The sequence below is a fragment of the Carettochelys insculpta genome, chromosome 11, assembly GCF_033958435.1.
Source record: "Carettochelys insculpta isolate YL-2023 chromosome 11, ASM3395843v1, whole genome shotgun sequence".
Lineage (NCBI taxonomy): Eukaryota > Metazoa > Chordata > Testudines > Carettochelyidae > Carettochelys > Carettochelys insculpta.
In genome coordinates, this window is record NC_134147.1 from 24092649 (window position 1) to 24110724 (window position 18076).

Below are 18076 nucleotides of genomic sequence, written 5' to 3' on the forward strand. Positions count from 1 at the left end.
CTCTTCGAACAATGTTTTGCTAAAGTTAAGACCCAGATTTCTGAAAAGGTATTTAAGCACTGTTGCACTCAATATTCCAATGGTGAACTGACTCTCATCTTGTTTTGAGAAGGAAATTAAGGCACTTAGAAACCTAAATCCCATCAACTGGATTTAGGCTCCCTTTTAGAAATGAGATTAGGGCTCCCATATCAGTTAGGTGCTATAATACTGAGTGCAGCAATGGCTAAGTACATGTAAAAATCTAGGCATGGGTACTTTCAGTGTATTTTTCCTGTTCCTTAACAACTGTAATAGCTATCATTAGATATTCTAAAGCCTGCAGCAGGATTCTGAGACCACACACCAAATTTACTAATCTACAAAAGTCTGAGGCAAATTATATTAGTGCTTAGGTTTTATATGCCAAGGGAAGTCCAAAGGTTCACCAGTTATTTCTATTTCAAGGCATGAACGTTCTGAATTCAAACATGCAGCTGTTTTGTGCTTCTCAGTCAACCTCTTGTCTATTTAAATTGATAATATTAATACAGTTTCAAACTTTTCAAATTCAAGATGAAGATGTTTTTGTTTGTTTCAGTACGGCCTTCTTCAGACAAGATGTGAATTTACCAGTTTTAGAAGACATTGAACCACACAGCACACATCATACTGCACAGTACCCACTACATTATGATTTATTCTCAACGGCACAATACCACCAACCATGCGGCATCCAGCTTCTATGCATGCATATTCTAAGTATTACAGCCTCTAAAGCCTAAAATATAATGTCAGAAATATCATAATTAGCTCATGACTTAGGGTCATAAGTCATGTCACACTTCATCAGTCATGAAACTTAAATGAGTAGAAATGGAAAATATAACTTTACATGAAAAGTTGCATGTTATAGATGAAAGCAAATATTCTCATAATTCACTTGTATTATCTCACTATAATCCCCCCCACAAAACCTCCCTAACAGTATTTGTGAAAGCTTCTCTCCTAAGAAAATTTAACAATACTGCCTCTACTTTTGTCTCTATCTACAAAGCTCCTGTTTTGAACACCAAAGAGTCATATATCAGGGTGACATGTAACTGGCTTTCAAACACCTATGAATTCCATGGGCTAAATGTATCAGGATTAGCCACTGTATGGAGGAGGAAATTAGGAACATGGAAAGACATAAAAGACTCGTCATCCACTTCAGCACCACTGCATATCCCTTGGCTTTTCAATCTACATTTTTTGCTACAGCTATAGACCATGTACATATTGATAAGAAGTATACAAATATGTCTTCCCCTCTGCTTGCTAAACTGACAGATATGAGGTGTAAGACTAGCTTTGCCAGTTTAAACATGGTTATTAAAGCAGCATGCCCAGTTTTACTGGAACTAAAATGAAACCCTGGTGCCAAAGATTCTAAAAGGAAGAAATATTAAGTAACTCCGCACTTCTAACATTGACATACGCTTATTATTATTCCATGTCAATGCACCTTGATCTAAGCCATAGTAGTGCATACCGGGTCTCCACAAAGACTGACAATTATATTGAATAGTGTTGTGGTTCTTTAGTTTGGTCAAAACTACACACTCATGTGCATAAAGCATGTACAGAGCAACTAGCAATATGAAACAATAATTTAAGGCCAGATTATGACACTCTTCCTTACACTGAGTAGCACTTTATTCCGAGTGGTCCCACTGAAACGATATGACTACTTGCAGAGCCAAGTAAATAGCCTCAGAGGGGTAGCCATGTTAGTCTGTAGCTTCTCAAAAAAAAAAAAAAGTGGCCCTGTTGCACCTTAAAGACTAAAAATTTTAAAACTGTTTAAAACAGTTTAATGAGCTTTTTGTGGCTACAACCTGATGAAGACTCACAAAAGCTAACTGCCTAATAAATAAAATTGTTAGTTTTTAAGGTGCTACAGGACCACTTTTTTTTTTTTTTTTGGGAAGAGGCAGGTGTTATTTAGAATGGAAATAAGTCTAATGACTAGTGTAAACGTTTTTCAAGCTGCAGTTCACAGCAACCATGCATTTCTCTGAATTCAAACAGTGGTTCCTGAACAATTTTTAAAGTAGGGGCACTGAAAGCCATTGAACAAAACTGTAAATCTTGTATATGATGGGAACTACTTCAAGAGAGGCAATGCTGGATATCCCTGGAGACAAGATATTCCGCTACAGCCGTGTCTACACTAGCTGGCTATTTCAAAGTAGCCGTGCCAACTTCAAAATAGTGCCTGCCGCGTCTACACGTGCTGAGTGCTATTTCGAAGTTGAAATTGACGTAAGGCGGCGAGACATCGAAGTCGCTGTCCTCATGAGGAGATGGGAATAGTGCCCTACTTCGACGTTGAACGTCGAAGTAGGGCACGTGTAGATGATCCGCGTCCCGCAACATCGAAATAGCATGTTCCTCCATGGCGGCCATCAGCTGAGGGGTTGAGAGACACTCTCTCCAACCCCGAGCTCTATGGTCACCACGTGCAGCAGCCCCGTAAAGCTCCCCGCCCCCTTATTTCCTGTGCAGGAAGCTGAGAGCTTATGCAGGCAGAAGCACTGCCACGTGCACAGCCTGCACGGACCTCAGCAGCCCCAGCCAGCAACCTGAACCTCATGACATCCAGCCAGCCCCCCCAAGCGCCCACAGGGCACCCCCCATGGGGACCCAGGGCTCCCAGCCTGCCAGCCAGAGGGAGAAGAGGCAGCAAGGCACCTCCTGGACGGAGGCCGAGATCCGGGACCTGCTGGGGCTCTGGGGCGAGGAGGAGGTGCTCCAGGTAATGGGGAGCAAGAGGCGGAATGCGGATGCGTTCGCTCGGCTGGCCGAGGGCCTGGCTGCCCGGGGTCACCCTGCCCGCACTCCTGACCACATCAGGAGTAAGGTGAAGGAGCTGTGGCAGGGTTACGCCTGGGCCCGGGATGTGGCCAGCCGATCTGGGGCCGCCCCTGCCACTTGCCCCTTTTACAGGTAGCTCAGGTCCATCCTGGGCCCCCGGCACACCTCCTCCCCTCCGGCCACTCTTGACACATCGGCCAATGAGCCCCAGCGGGCCCCGCAGACGGAGTCCGCCCCGGAGGCAAGCCCTGCACCCCAAGGGCCCCCCCAGGAGCCCACCCCGGGACACCGGAGGAGGAGAAGAGGGATTCCTCCAGTGACAGGTGGCTCCACATCGCCCTCCCATCCCGCAGCTCCAGCAGGGCGTCTGCCCAATGGGTGTCCCCTGAATGTGGGAGCAGACCGTCAGGTATGTACCCACCCCGGTGCACACCCCCAGGGTTAAGGAGCGGGGACAAGAGACATGACCAGGGCCCTCCACACGCCCAGATGACCATGGCCCCAAGGACACCAGTGGCATGTCCCTCAGAAAAGTGCATCAGCCCCTGCCCCCCAGCAGGACAGCGCCATGCCCCATCCCTGGGGATGGGGGAGTGGAACCTAGGGTCCCCCGTGGGGGGGGACACCCATCAGCAGCAGCAGCAGCAGCATCTCCGGGGGACGGGGATGGGGAAGCAGCAGCAGAGGGGTGGGGGGGACAAGTGCCATGGGTCAGGGCCCACACTAACGGCTGTCTCCACTCTTCTTCCCCCCTGCGTTCCGCAGCTGCACCATCGGAGGGCCCAGAGAGCGCCAGCGAGATGTCTGTGGTCCCGGAGAGCCCACCGGGGCCATCCCAGCAGGCCAGCCCCTCAGCCGAGCACAGACCAGCCCCAGGACGAGGCCGACAGAGGAGGAGCCACCTGCAGATGGCCATGGACTCCCAGCTTCTCACGACCCTCCGGCGTCAGCTGGAGGTGTCAGAGTGGCGCCTGCAGGTGGAGGAGCAGCAGCTAGAGCTCCAGGAGGGAGCGCTGGCCTGGCGCCAGGAGGCTTGGGGGGCCTTCATGCACATGTTCCAACACATTGCGCAGCACCTGGCCCCCCCTGCCGCTCCACCCGCCACTCTGCCCGCTGCGCCACCCTCCGCTCCACCTGCTGCTCCACCTGCTGTCCCTCCACCGTCTGCCACCCTAGGGCCTGCTACTGAGGGGGACCATGGGCCTGCGGACACCGGCCAGCCCTATCTGCCAGTTCTCCCGGCCCCCATCCAGCCTCGACCAGGGCTCCGGCTGAGACGTGGGTCACGCCCCCCAACACCAGGCACTGGACAATAGGGTGCGGGGCCGAGGACATTGCCCCCCCCCCTTTGTACATATTCCCCCATGTTCGTAAATAGTTTTTGTTCTGCCCCCCCCTCCACGTACATCATTCCCCCCTCCTTCTGTTAATACCATTGCACTGTTTTGCTTCAAAAAACATTTCCATTTATTTCAAAGAAAAGTGTGGGGGGGGTGTGCTCTCGGGTGCTCTGTGGTGTGGGCGTGGGCGCAGGGAGTGTTGTGGAGGATGGGAGGGCGCAGTGGGAGGCTCACCAGCAGCTGGCCCTGCCAGCGTTCACCCCGCAGCCTGGTCAAAATGGGCCCGCAGGGCCTCCCGGACCCGGATCCCCTCAGGATCAACCTGGCGACTGGGGGCAGCGGGTGGCTGGAAGTCGGCCCTGCCAGCCTCCACAGCCCAGCCCTGGAAGAAGGCCTCTCCCTTGCTCTCCACCATCTTGTGGAGTGCGCTGCACGCACCCACAGCCTGGGGGATGTTGGTGAGGCCTGCGTCCAGGCAGGTGAGGAGACACCTCCAGCGCCCTTTGAGGTGGCCGAAAGTGCGCTCGACCACCTGGCACACATGGTTCAAGCACGTGTTGAACCGCTCCAGGCTGGCTGTGACGTGGCCCGTGTAGGGGTGCATGAGCCAGGGCCAGAGGGGGTAATGCCACGTCTGCGACAACGCAGAGGGGCATCGTGGTGTCCCCCACAGGGATCTCCCGCTGGGGGATGTAGGTCCCCGCCTCCAGCCAGCAGCACAGGCCCGAACTTCTGAACATCTGGGCGTCGTGGGTGCTGCCAGGCCAGCCGACATAAACATCCAAGAGGCGGCCCCGGCTGTCCACCAAGGCCTGCAGGACCACGGAATGGTATCCCTTCCTATTGAGGAAGCGTCCTCCCCTGTGCTCTGGGGCACGGATGGGGATATGGGTCCCATCCAGATCCCCAAAACAATTTGGGAAGCCCAGGCTGGCAAACCCTGCGATGGTGGCATCCGGGTCCCCAAGCTGCATGAGCCTGTGGAGGAGCAGGGCATTGATTGAGCGGACGACCTGCAGCAGAAAGACATGAGAGAGCACGGGTGAGGGTTGTGCAGGGTGTGTCCGGCCCTCCCCACAGGGCTCCCCCTGTCCCCACAGGGCTCCCCCCCCCCCCGCACAGGGCTCCCCCTGGGTCCTCTTACCTCCACAAGGACAGCTCCGATGGCGGCCTTGCCCACGCCGAACTGCTGCCCTACGGATCGGTAGCTGTCTGGAGTGGCCAGCTTCCAGACAGCAATGCCGACCCGTTTCTCTACTGTCAGGGCACGTCGCATGGGATTGTCCTGGTGCCGTAAGGCAGGGGTGAGCCACTGACAGAGCTCCAGGAATGTCTGTCGGCTCATCCGGAAGTTCCGAAGCCAGCGGTCGTTGTCTCACTCGCCGAGCACCAGCCGCTCCCACCAGTCTGTGCTCGTGGGGTATCTCCACAGCCGGCAGCATGTGCGGCGGGTTGGGGGTGGCTGGGAGGGCAGCAAGGTCTGGGGCTGCTTCCTCATCCCCTGGTGGCAGCTCCTCTTCTACAAATAAAAGATGGTCAGCTGCCTCCTGCATAGCACTGAGCAGGGCAGCCACTGGTCCTGCAGGGGTGGGTGCGGGGGCCTCTGGCTGCTGCTGCTGCTGGGGGTCCATGCTGCTTCCACAGGGTGTGCGGGCTTGTGGCTCTGCAGACCACACGCTGTGCAGGCTGAGTGTATCTGAGAGGGACCCTTTAAGGGAGCGGCTAGCTGTTGCCCCGGAAGTGCTAGTCCACCCTGTGACCCTGTCTGCAGCTGTTCCTGGCACCCTTATTTTGATTTGGGCCACTTTGGTGTGTAGACACTCCCCTGCAGCGCCTACTTCGATGTAGTGCTACCCAACGCCGATGCTGAACGTCGACGGCACCAGCCCTGGAGGATGTTTAGACACTATTCATCGAAATAGCTTATTTCGATTTCGCTACATAAGCTATTTCGATGTAGCGTCCCAGTGTAGACGTAGCTTATAAGGACTAATAATCTATTTCTGCAGAAGCTCTTATGCTTCAACAAAAGAGTTCATATTCCATTTCACACAGTGTGTTTGGAATACACACAATTCTGGCAAGAGAAAGGTAAACCTCAAATTTAAGCACCTAAATGTCTGACTTCCACCGGGTGGAGTAAAGGCTGCACAGGGAAATACTCAAGAGACCAAAAAAGAAAAGTGGACAGCAGTATGATGGCAGGGATATATATACCAGGGGAGAAGAGGATAAAGGAACCCAGCAGTAGCCAAGCACAAATAAAACAGGAAGGTTAAATTTAAAAATAAAAGTATCGAACAGAACCCATGTAAGGGGGAAGACAAAATTAAGTATAATTAGCTTCTCAGAAAGGACAAACTTACTGCATTAAAGATAGCTGAATTCAAATTTATTATTTTCCAAAGAGATTCCTTCCTTGTAAACAACTGCAGTTTGTTAATCAGATAATTTTACTATTAATTCTCAGCCTGCAGTAGGGAAAATTTTGAGAATACGTGTTTCACAGTATTTTTCCAAAAACATTATTGTAATACTTGGTAATATTACCATAGAATATTGCAGTTATTTATGACATGACTCTGAAAAAACAGTATCTGATTAAACTAGGCCAAACTTTTAAGAACTAAGACAGAGGTCAAAAAAAGTTTATGAAACATGAAGACAAAAAATGTCCTCTAAATCTCTAGTGAAAAAAGGATTAAATCATATACTAAGCCCAGGAGAAGACATGAGGCATCCCTTTGGGTCACAAAGGAAAAAAGAAAAAAGGAAGGTTTTTTTTGTTTTTTGTTTTTTTTAAAGAAAGACATTCTACATAATCAGTCTAAATATGGGTGGGCTTAATAAAGAGATTAACTTTTTATCTTTGGGTAGAAAAAAGTCTGCATTTTATCAAAACCTGTAGAATTTCTACTTTGTATACCAGACATAAAAAAAATAAACAGAAAAAAGTCTGTTACAGCATCAATATGAGAATTTGTTTAAATAATTGGGGAGACGATGATGTTTCAGTCGAAACTTTCTTCAGATAAGTCATCGGTGAATCAATTTAACCCAAAGCATGTCCATACACCGCAGAAGGCCTCATACTAAGTTGTTAATGTGACCCAAAGGTCATTCTAAAAGAATTTTCCATGAATCACATCCCTACTGTAAAAATAAAATTATTATATTTATACAATAATCATGTCTGGGCATACCAGGGTAAATCAACACCTAAATGTTATGGCAATGGGCTCATTAGAAATACCCCATATAGTCTAAATCTACGCAAACATTTAGCTGTGTGATCCCAATGAATGATTTAATGCCAAATCCTTATGCATATAATCCCATTGATCATTACTTCTGTAAATAAAACAAGAATTTGGCCCTTAGTGAACAACGTGAACGTCAGACATACATGATGCAATATATTATTCAAATATAACAAAGTCAGGCACAAGTGCCAACATTCAAGAACCAATTCAGTATAGATTCATTTTGCAATTACTTCTTACCAGGATTTTTTTTTTTATTGCTCTGTATACCATATACATTCCAGGGAAAGCACTTAACAGATTGCAGTGAGTTAACTCTGGGATTCAGCTGGCAGTGGTAGTGCAATTCTAAAATCGTTATTTGCAGTAAGCAGTCACGTATTTCGAAAAGATACAGATCAATTTATATATGTATGGCTATAAAAGAACAGACACTACATTTTAGTCAATTTTATATGAAAGTGTATAACAGTGGGATCACCTAGAATGAAGATTTTTTTAACAGAATTATTAGGTAATCTAAGGTTTTTCACAGAATGTAGTCTGTAGAGAATTTGCTTTTCTGGAGGGTGTTTATGCAACTCATATAGGATAAAGAGAAGTTACTCACCGTAGTAACGATGGTTCTTCGAGATGTGTCCCTGTGGGTGCTTCACGATAGGTGTCGGGCTCGCCGCGGCGCCGCACATCGGATCTTTTCAGCAGTTTCTGCCGGACCGCGCATACGCCGGCGCGCACCAGTCCCTTGCGCGCTCTGGTCCCCGCTAGTTCCTTGACCAACCGCCTCACATGCTCCTGAAAAATACTAAACAGAGATCCGCAGTGGGGAGGATGGGCGGGGGGTGGAGCTCCCACGGGGACACATCTCGAAGAACCATCGTTACTACGGTGAGTAACTTCTCTTTCCTCCTCGAGTGTCCCTGTGGGTGTTCCACGATAGGTGACTACCCAGCAGTAACCCAAGATAGGAGGTGGGTAATTGGTTTATGTGCAGCTTGTCCCCGAGAGGACCGCTGTCGAGAGACGAGTATCCTCTTGGAATACCCTGTGAAGGGCATAATGCTTGGCGAAGGTGTCATAGGATGACCAGGTCGCCGCTCTGCAAATGTCTTTTAGCGCAATGCCCTTGAAAAAGGCTGTTGATGCCGCCACCGCCCTAGTGGAGTGAGCCCTAGGCGGGGCCAGTAAAGAAGTCTTTCTAAGTTCGTAGCACATTTTTATGCAGGATACGATGTGCTTCGAGATTCTCTGCGAAGACAGACCTTCTCCTTTTGATTTGGGAGCGAGAGAGACTAGGAGTCTATCCGTTTTCCGGAAGGACTTAGTCCTGTCTATACAGAAAGCCAGCGCCCTCCTCACGTCCAGGAGGTGTAGGCGTGCCTCTTTGTTGGAGTTATGAGGCTTTGGATAAACGAGGGTAAAACTATAGGTTCGTTAATATGAAACTCTGAAGAAACTTTGGGAACAAAGGCTGGATGCATCCGTAAGGTTACCAGCTCCTTGGAAATTACTGTGCAGGGTGGTGTTGCCATAACTGTCGCAAGCTCGCTCGCCCTGCGAGCTGACATGATTGCAAGAAGGAAGATCGTCTTTACCGTAAGGAGACGGAGGGAAACCGTGGCTAAGGGTTCAAACGGTGGTCCCGTTAGCGCATTAAGCACCAGGTCCATGCTCCACGAAGGTGGAAGCGGTTTCCGAGGGGGGTATAGGTTTACCAGCCCTTTGAGGAACCTGGTAACCATGGGATGGGAAAAAAACGTGTGCCCTTCCTCTTCATGTCTGAAAGCCGATATAGTGGCAAGGTGGACCTTCAACGAGGATAGGGAGAGTCCGCCTCTCTTGAGGTCCAGTAAATACTCTCGTATTACAGGTATAGGCGCAGCAAGGGGGGATAATTGCTTGGTAGAACACCATGCAGTGAATCGAGTCCATTTTTGCTTATAGGGCTTCCTGGTGGAAGTCCTCCTGTTACTTTCTAGGACTTGTTGCACTCCGTCCGTACACGTGCTCTCTAGGGAGCTGAGCCATGGATTAACCATGCTTGTAGTCGCAGGCCTCGGGGGTGTGGATGCACTATGGACCCCTGGGCTTGCGTGGGCAGATCCGGCGCCACCAGGAGGGGCATCGGTGGACGGTCCGACATGCACAGGAGTAAGGGGAACCATTGCTGTCGATCCCACGTTGGGACTACTAGGATCATTCGGGCTCTCTCTCTCCTGGCTTTCTGCAAGACTTTGTGGATAAGCACTGTGGGAGTAAAGGCGTAGAGCAGGGGGCCCCTCCATGAGGTCGTGAATGCGTCCCCCAGGAACCCCCGTCCCAGTCCTGCCCTGGAGCAGTATTGTGGGCACTTCTTGTTGTCTTGAGCGGCAAACAGGTCTATCTGGGGAAATCCCCATGCGTGAAAAATCGGTCGTAGCAGATCGGAACGGATCTGCCACTCGTGTGTGAGTGCGAAGCGCCTGCTCAGCTGGTCTGCCTTCACATTGAGAGTGCCTGGTAAATACGAGGCTTTCAAGGTTATATTGTTGGCGATGCACCAGTTACACAATCGGACTGCTTCCGCACATAAGGCACGGGACCGAGCTCCTCCTTGCCGATTTATATAAAACATGGCGGAGGTATTTTCTGTACTGATCCCGACTACTTGCCTGGTACATGGTCTCGAAAGTGTTTGCAGGCGTTGAACACTGCTCTGAGCTCCAGTATATTTATGTGCAGTGACTGCTCCGTGAAGGACCACAGTCCTTGCGTCACCTTTTCGCCCATGTGTGCTCCCCACCCCATGTGGGAGGCGTCTGTAGTGAGGAAAACTGATATTTGTGGTTGGTGAAAGGGCACCCCTGTTAGCATGTTCTCAGGGTTCACCCACCATTGCAGGGATCTGCGCACCTCTGTTGTGGGCGACACCACCCTGTGGACGGCGTGTGCTGCCGGTTTGTAGACGCTCACCAGCCAGTGCTGCATGCTGCGCATATGCAATCGGGCGTTCTGTACCACAAACGTTGCTGCTGCCATGTGGCCCAGCAGCTGTAAGCACATCAGAACCGGCACCATAGGGCTGAAGGTGATGACTTGCACGAGGCAACCAATGGCGCGAAACCGGGCATCTGGTAGATAAACCCTTGCTGTGATGGAATTCATACGTGCCCCTATGAACTCTATGTCCTGTGCGGGGTCTATCTTTGATTTTGCCAGATTGATGACCAGGCCCAGCGAAGAGAACGTGTCTGCTGTGATGCGTATCATGCAAAGTACCTCCTCCTTCGAGGCCCCTTTCAGTAGGCAGTCGTTTTTTTCCAGACATGGGAATATAAACACCCCGTCTGTGCAGGTAGGCTGACACCACTGCCAAGGTCTTGGTAAAGACTCTGGGGGCCGAGGAGAGGCCGAACGGCAGAACCTTGTACTGAAAATGTTCTTTGCCAACCATAAACTGGAGAAAACGCCTGTGAGCTGGGTGAATAGTTATGTGGAAATACGCATCTTGTAAGTCGAGGGCTGCGAATCAATCTCCATTGTCCAGTGCCGTAAGTATAGAGGCGACTGTGATCATCCGAAAGTACCGGTTGAGGCCTCGAAGATCTAGGATGGGCCTCCAGCCTCCTGTCTTTTTCTCTGTGAGGAAGTATCTTGAGTAGAACCCTTTCCCTCGGAGTTGCTCCGGCACTCTTTCCACTGCCCCTATAAGCATAAGATGGTCTACCTCCTGCTTGAGTCTCGCTTCGTGGGAGGCGTCCTTTCGGTGGGGTCTGGGTGGGGGTCGTGGCGGTGGGAGCGACTGGAAGGGAATCGCGTAACCCGTGGCTATGATCTCCAGTAAACCATTTGTCTGTGGTGATCTTTTGCCACTGGTCGTAGAATGGTCGGAGGCGATGGTGGAATAGTAGCTTCGGATGACATTGCGCGATGGTAGTGATAGTGCAGCCCTCGATCTGTGTGTCAAACTTGTGGCCTTTGGCCCTGCCCCGAGGATGCACGGCTCTGTTGAGAACGTCGCCTGGGAGTTCTGTACTGTTGGTGCTGTTGATGTCGCCCTTGCTTGTAGCCCCTGTGGTACTGGGGACACTGTGGTTGATACTGCAAACAGCTTCTGCGTGTCAAAGGAGACATCAACGATCTTCGCCTGCAGATCCCGCGGGATACCCAATGTCTGGAGCCAGGACTCCCTGCGCATGACCACTGCCGTAGCTGTTGAGCATGCTGCCGTATCCGCTACGTCTAGGGCGATCTGAACTCCTGTGCTCGAGGCTGCGTAGCCTTCCTGCACGATGGCCTTGAGCACCGGCTTCATGTCCTCTGGAAGCGAGTCTATGAGGGAAGTCAGCCTGGAGTAGTTGTCGAAATTATGGTTCGCTAGATGCGCTGCGTAATTCGCCATTCTCAACAGTAGGGTAGAGGAGGAGTAGACCTTTCTGCCGAACAACTCTAGTTTCTTGGCATCTTGTCCGTTCCCCCTGTCTTGTACTGAGAAGATTTCGACCTCTGTTGAGACGATTCCACCACCAGAGAATTTGGTTGCGGGTGGCTGAACAGGAACTCCATGCCCTTCGTCGGGACGAAGTACTTCTTATCCGCTCTCTTGTTTATAGGCGGAGTGGACGCAGGGGTCTGCCATATTGTGGTGGCGGACTCCATGATTGCTTCATCAACGGAATAGCTATTTTGGAAGAGGCCGGAGGTCTCAGGTTTTTAAGGAGCTTATGGTGTTTCTCCTGCACCTCTGCTGTTTGGATGCCTTGCGTGAAGGCCACCCTTTTAAACAGCTCTTGGAGCTGTTTGAGATCGTCCGGAGGATGGACGTCCCCTGGGGCCGTGGCCTTGTCAGGGGAAGATAGCGAGGAACCATTAGGGTAAGCCTCTCTGGACCCCTCTGGGTCCTGTTGACGGTGATACATCCTCTCGCTAGATACTTGCGAGGGAAAATCTCGGGGTTCCAGAATCTACTCCCCTGGAGATATCTGCGTTTCCGTCCCTGTCTGCAATTGCCCTCGAGGATATTGAACCATCTGGGGGGATCTGTCCCTGGGAGTATGCCTATGGTGTCTATGTCCCGCGTGATAGGGGCGACCATGGCAACACGGGCACTGTTCTGGAGATGGAGACCTGGACCACTCTGGAGTTGCATACCCCCTGCGTCTGGGGGAGCAAGATTGTCTGGGTGACTGAGATAATGGAGAGACTGATTTGTGGCAGTACTCCAGGCGTTCAAAGCCCAGCAAGGGCGATGGTGGTCCGAGCCATGGTGATGCTGGCTGTAGGAACGGGGATGGGGGCCTCAGGGTATACTGGAGGTGACCCCTGCCGCCTCGTTGGAGTCCGCAGCATAAGTGGAGGGCTTAGAGCGAGTAGCCCTGCAGCCCTGTCTGGAGAAGGGCTGCGGTGCCGGGTTTTCTGTGCTGCCTTTCCCCTCCCCTGTGGGGCTGACTCCGCCCATTTCCGCATCGGGGATCTCGGCTCCGCTGTCTGCGCCACGCTTGGCACGCTCTGCTGCGGTGCCGCGTGGGTGGTCTCTCCCGGTGCCTGCAGGCTGAGTGCCTGCGAGCTCTGCACTGCCGGTTCCCCAGGGGTCGGTGCCGCTAGCTGCGGTGCCTCCAGTTCCGGCGCTTGCCTGGCCGCCACCCTGCCCGCGGTGCGGGGCGGCTGTTTGATTATCGGAGGCTCAGCCTCTGCCACGTGCGTTTGTGCCGCCGCCGCTCAGTTGTGACTGCGGCTGGGGGCTATGCGCTCCACCCGTCCCGCTCACTGTGGCTGCTGGCAGGGATCGGGTTGGTGAAAGCTTCCTCCGTTTTTGCGCTGATGGGGTTAGGGAAGCAGCTTTCCTTTTATGGGCCCCTGCGGGTCCCTCCTGCTGAGGCCGCTCCGGCACGTCTGGCTGGAGGGCCTTGTCGAAGAGCAGCATTTTGAGCCGCATCTCCCTGTCCTTCCTTGCTCTGGCTGTGAGCTTAGCGCAGAAGGAACATTTCTGCATGACATGAGATTCCCCAAGGCACCTTATACACTGACTGTGCCCGTCGGAGGCCGGCATCGCTTTGCGACAGGACTCACACTTTTTGAATCCTGAAGAGGACATTATGGTGAGTCTTTGAGATGTTAATAGGGTACTTAGCACCTTCTCTGTGCCTGTTCCCCTCTCTGACTCAGCCAGCCGCGGCAGGAGGCCTAATGGCCCTACGTCCCCGGGCCTCCAGTGCTCCGCTTGTTACTAAGACTGGAAGCTTTACTCCTTTCTCTATTTTTTTTTTTTTTTTTGGAAAACAATAACAAGCTAACAATCTAAAAGACTGAAAAAAAACCTCTAAAACACTTTAAGAATGTTAAATACGCTGACTCTGGTCGTAGCCTCAGCGGATTCCGTCTGCAGCCGATGGCGGTTAAAGAGGAACTGGCAGGGACCGGATTGCGCACGTGGCCGGGAGCGCGCAAGGGAGCGGCGCATGCCGGCGCATGCGCACGCCGGCAGAAACTTCTGAAGAGATCCGACCTGTGGCGCCGGGGCGAGCCTGACACCTAACGTGGAGCACCTACGGGGACACTCGTAGAAGAACTTTCCAGCTTTCCAGCTTTCCAACAGGCAGCAGCCTCCAACACCATGGCTGCTGCTCAGCACCATCACAGACAGCAGCAGATGAGCGCCTATATGCTCCATGCATATGGGGCCCCTTTCCCGGCTTCTCCGAGCCCAGCCACTGCTGTGGCCCCTGCAGCCCTGGAGAGTCTTTGGCATTTATTTGTGGCAGGGCAGAGGGGCTGGCAGATAGTGTCCATTATTTCCAAAGTTTGTTATGTCAGGGTCCATTAAATTGAGGGTTTACTGTACGTACACACAGTTACTCCTTGCTTAACATTGTAGTTATGTTCCTGAAAAACGCTACTTCAGGCAAAACTAGTGACTCCAATTTCTCCATAAGAATTAATGTAACTAAGGAGGGTTTGGTTTTGGGAATTTTTTTCATCAGTCCAAGACAGTGTGTGTGTATATATAGATATATATAGATAGATATACATATATACACACAGTGTAAGTTTTAAACAATTTTATACTGTACACAGCAGAGATCAATGTGATGCTTGGTTGAGGTCATGGAGTCAGAAGATGGAATATTTCCCTGGGAATGTCTTGCTACTAAATGATGAGCTAGCACTCTGCTGAGCCCTCAAAGGTTAGCACATTGTTGTTATGTAGCCTCACATGCTACAAGGCAGCAGGGAAAGAGGCAGATAGAAGGAAACACAATAGTCCTGCTTTGGGGAGATGGGGTAGGGCTTGAACAGGGGGAGAAGGGACATCCTGACATCAACACTCCTCCCCACCTTCACCCCTGCCCTCTGCATTACAAGCAGGGGGCTCCCCGGAGCAATTCTAAGATGGAGGGCAAAGAGCAGAATGGCAGTGGCAGGAGGGACAGCAGAACTACTGCTGGCAGCTGCCCAGCTGCATACAGTAATGTATAGGGAACTTAGAAGAGCTGTTACAGGGACTGGTGGTCCATCCTGGTTCCAAGCCCCCCCACGAAGACAGGCTGCTCTTCCAGAAATCCTGCAAAAAGTGGTCAAAGCAGGAGGCCAAATGATGTTATAAGGGAACATCGCACAAATTTAAACAAGCATGTGCCCTAATAGATAAGCAAGGTAACAGTGAAAAACATTAACTAGGACAACATTAAGCCAAGAGTTACTGTAAATCACAAAGCATGGAGCAGCCACACATTGACAGGCAACAAATTGAACATGAATTTACATTATATTAAAACTTACTTGTTCCAGCACTAGCAGGCAATGTTCACTGTAAGATGAGTACTTGCGTAACCCCTTAGGGGAGATTTAAGTGCTGTCCAGCTGATTAGCAGAGCACCACAGCTGCCCACAGCCAGCATCATATGTGCACATCTGAATGTGTCTTGGTCCAAACAATAACATTTATTCTGCCCGTGAATGGAATAAATAAGAGGGAACACTGCTAGTGGGCCTTGTGTTTTCTCTTCTTTCTTCTCTCTCTCTTTTTTTCTTTAAAAGAGAGAGATTGTACAGAGTACAGATGCAGTGCCATATGCTAGTAGCTTTCCAAAAGGGTTTCCTTCCCTAGAATGGATAGTATTAAGGTACAAGCAACTTCCAGAATAAAATCTGAGGAAAATTTGCTAATTTTTTAAAATTTGGGACAGGAAGGAATAAACTGATTTGTGATGTTATTTGTTTTCCTTTTAGGGGCATGCTCTTGGTTTCTTCGATTTTTGCACTCACAAAGCACAGGACATAAGAGCTCAAAGAATTTAGGTTTTTCTTCAAACCTTTGAAATCTGTGATCCAAAAATAGTCTGAGCCACATTTTATTGCCCATTCATTGAATGGGATCTTATTCTTTAAGCAGTCCCATTCATCTCAGTCACACCACTCAACATAAGTAAGGTTCACAGAATCCAATTCTTTTGAAAGTCAAAGAACTTCATCTGAATGTACTGGTTTTTTTTCCTTAACTTCACTAAGTGTGTACACACAAAATCATAGGGCATTTTCTATACGGAATTCAATAATTGTAAGGCCCACCCTCAAACCTTTCACTTGTGTAAATAATCCTTACAGAAATAGTTCCACTAAAGTCAATCAGACAAACCATGTCAGTAGGAACGACTTCCATGGAGTCAGGATTCCTGTTTTAGTCCCTGTGTTCTATATCACATTCAGAGCAGTATATCCGAAGAATGTACTGCTCTCGCTAGATTCTGAAAAATTGTACAACGTATTCTTTTGTCAGGAGTCTTACCTTTTTCTGAAGGACATTGATTTTTCTTTCCTTTACTTCTAACATGTCTTTCATATCTCGAATCTCTCCAGCCAAGGTTCCTTTCTCTTCTGTGAGGTCTTGCAGTTGTTTTGTTTTTTTATTAAGAAAAGTTTCTTTTTCTTCCAGTCGTAATCTCAAGGCATCAACCTGTAGTCAGTAAATGAAACACAAAGTCTTTTAGGAAAGAATGCTAGTAAAGAACAGTTAAGGTTACACAAACTTTTTCATTTTAACACACACACCCATTTTCCATTGCATATGAAACATCCATTTTGGGTTAAGCTGATTTTTATTCTTTCAGAGAATGAAGTAAATATACCCTCTATTTAAAACATCCTTTAGAGTTGTGATGTTATTTGTTTATTTAACAGCTCTAAAACAGTAACATACTATGTTGACATTTCTCATTAAAACAGCCTTTATTAAGTTGAGGTGCTTACGAATGATGCAGGGAACATTTATTTTGATTTTACAAATATGTAATCCATTGAAAACAGTATTCTGAACAATATATTTTGTGTTTCTTGCTGAAGTCATCAAGTGTACAGCTAGAGAAGGTCACCCTGCCTACTCAATACTTGGAGTATCTGTAGAGTGGAATAATGAAAGTGCCACTGAACAAAGGAAGAGTTTCCACAGGAGCCTTTATCTTCTTCGATGTATGTCTGGTAAGGCTCTCAATATAACAACTACAAGAGTACTGTCTGTATTCACTCCACATCTGGTAAGATAATATATGAACATATTTGTAGTCCCTGAAGAAGAAAGGTCCTTTCCTCCAGTCCTTGACAGGTGTATCTAATAAAGTTGCTCTACATTATGTGTTTTGGGGGTTTTTTTTTTATTTCTTGGTTAAAAAAATATGTCTTTCCATTAAAATTATTAATATAGTGGTAAATTTACACTAATAAGCACCCCACAAGTCAGGAATCACATATATAACTTTAACTTGTCATTTTCTGCTTTTTGAATGCATAAACATGCAACTTTGCTCCTCTCTTAACATAGGTTGCTGGTGAAAGGTATTAATAAGATAAAAACACATATTGAAATAGTTGTCAAAATATGTTCAGCAGAGCACTTGTTGGTAATCTGGAGAGAACTGGGAAGTCACTTGATACTGGTTCCTACTCATATAGAACTGTTTTTACAAGGCAGCTAGATTTATTATTGCAGTTAGGATTCTAGATATCAACAAGAGTGCAGGTAACAAGGGGGGAAAGCAAGCCCTTCTAACTACATCAGATATGAGAGTCAAAAAAAAGATGCCATTTTCAGGGACCAATGGGTTTGAAGCTGAGGCGCATTATTTGGCGTAATCAAAAGGAGAGAAATGGCCAGTGAAAAGGGAGTAAAGTAACCAGGCAGCATAACTAGAGTAAGTATGTGGGAGATGACCAGTGGCTACACAGTACTTCCCAAGAAGTAGAGAACCACACAGATTGGGCAGTACATACACTGAAGAGTGCAGTACGTACAACTGTACAGAAGAAAGACGAGAAAAGGGAGGGGGCAGACAAGCAAATGTCAGAGGGAAAGAGGGGACAGAAAAGATAAAAAGAGGGATGACTGAAGAACAAAAAGACTGACATTTTTTCAAAAAGGACTAAACAACTATTGCATTACAGTTAAAATATGTTAAACTTTTCTCATAAGACATTTTTATATAAATAAGTGTTGTACAGTAGCTGCCACAGAGATATTGAATACTTACAAGTGGAACAGAAGTTGGGCTATGCAGTTGTGAATGGGAGGGGAAGAGGTCCACCGGACTCTCTTTCTATGAGCACAGTCTGAACTGAGACATGGTGTGGGAACTTGACATATTTACTATCCATGCCATCAACAAT

The 18076-nt window shown here is 48.9% G+C and overlaps 1 protein-coding gene across 1 annotated transcript in view; it reads right to left on the reverse strand.

The window, feature by feature from the left end:
- The window catches only part of ERC2 (ELKS/RAB6-interacting/CAST family member 2), an 868752-nt gene that overhangs the window by 600272 nt on the left and 250404 nt on the right, over positions 1 to 18076 (reverse strand). The window contains exon 6 of the mRNA XM_075005383.1: positions 16206 to 16373. Within this exon, the coding sequence (XP_074861484.1) occupies positions 16206 to 16373 (168 nt within the window). The remainder of the gene's footprint in view (positions 1 to 16205; positions 16374 to 18076) is intronic.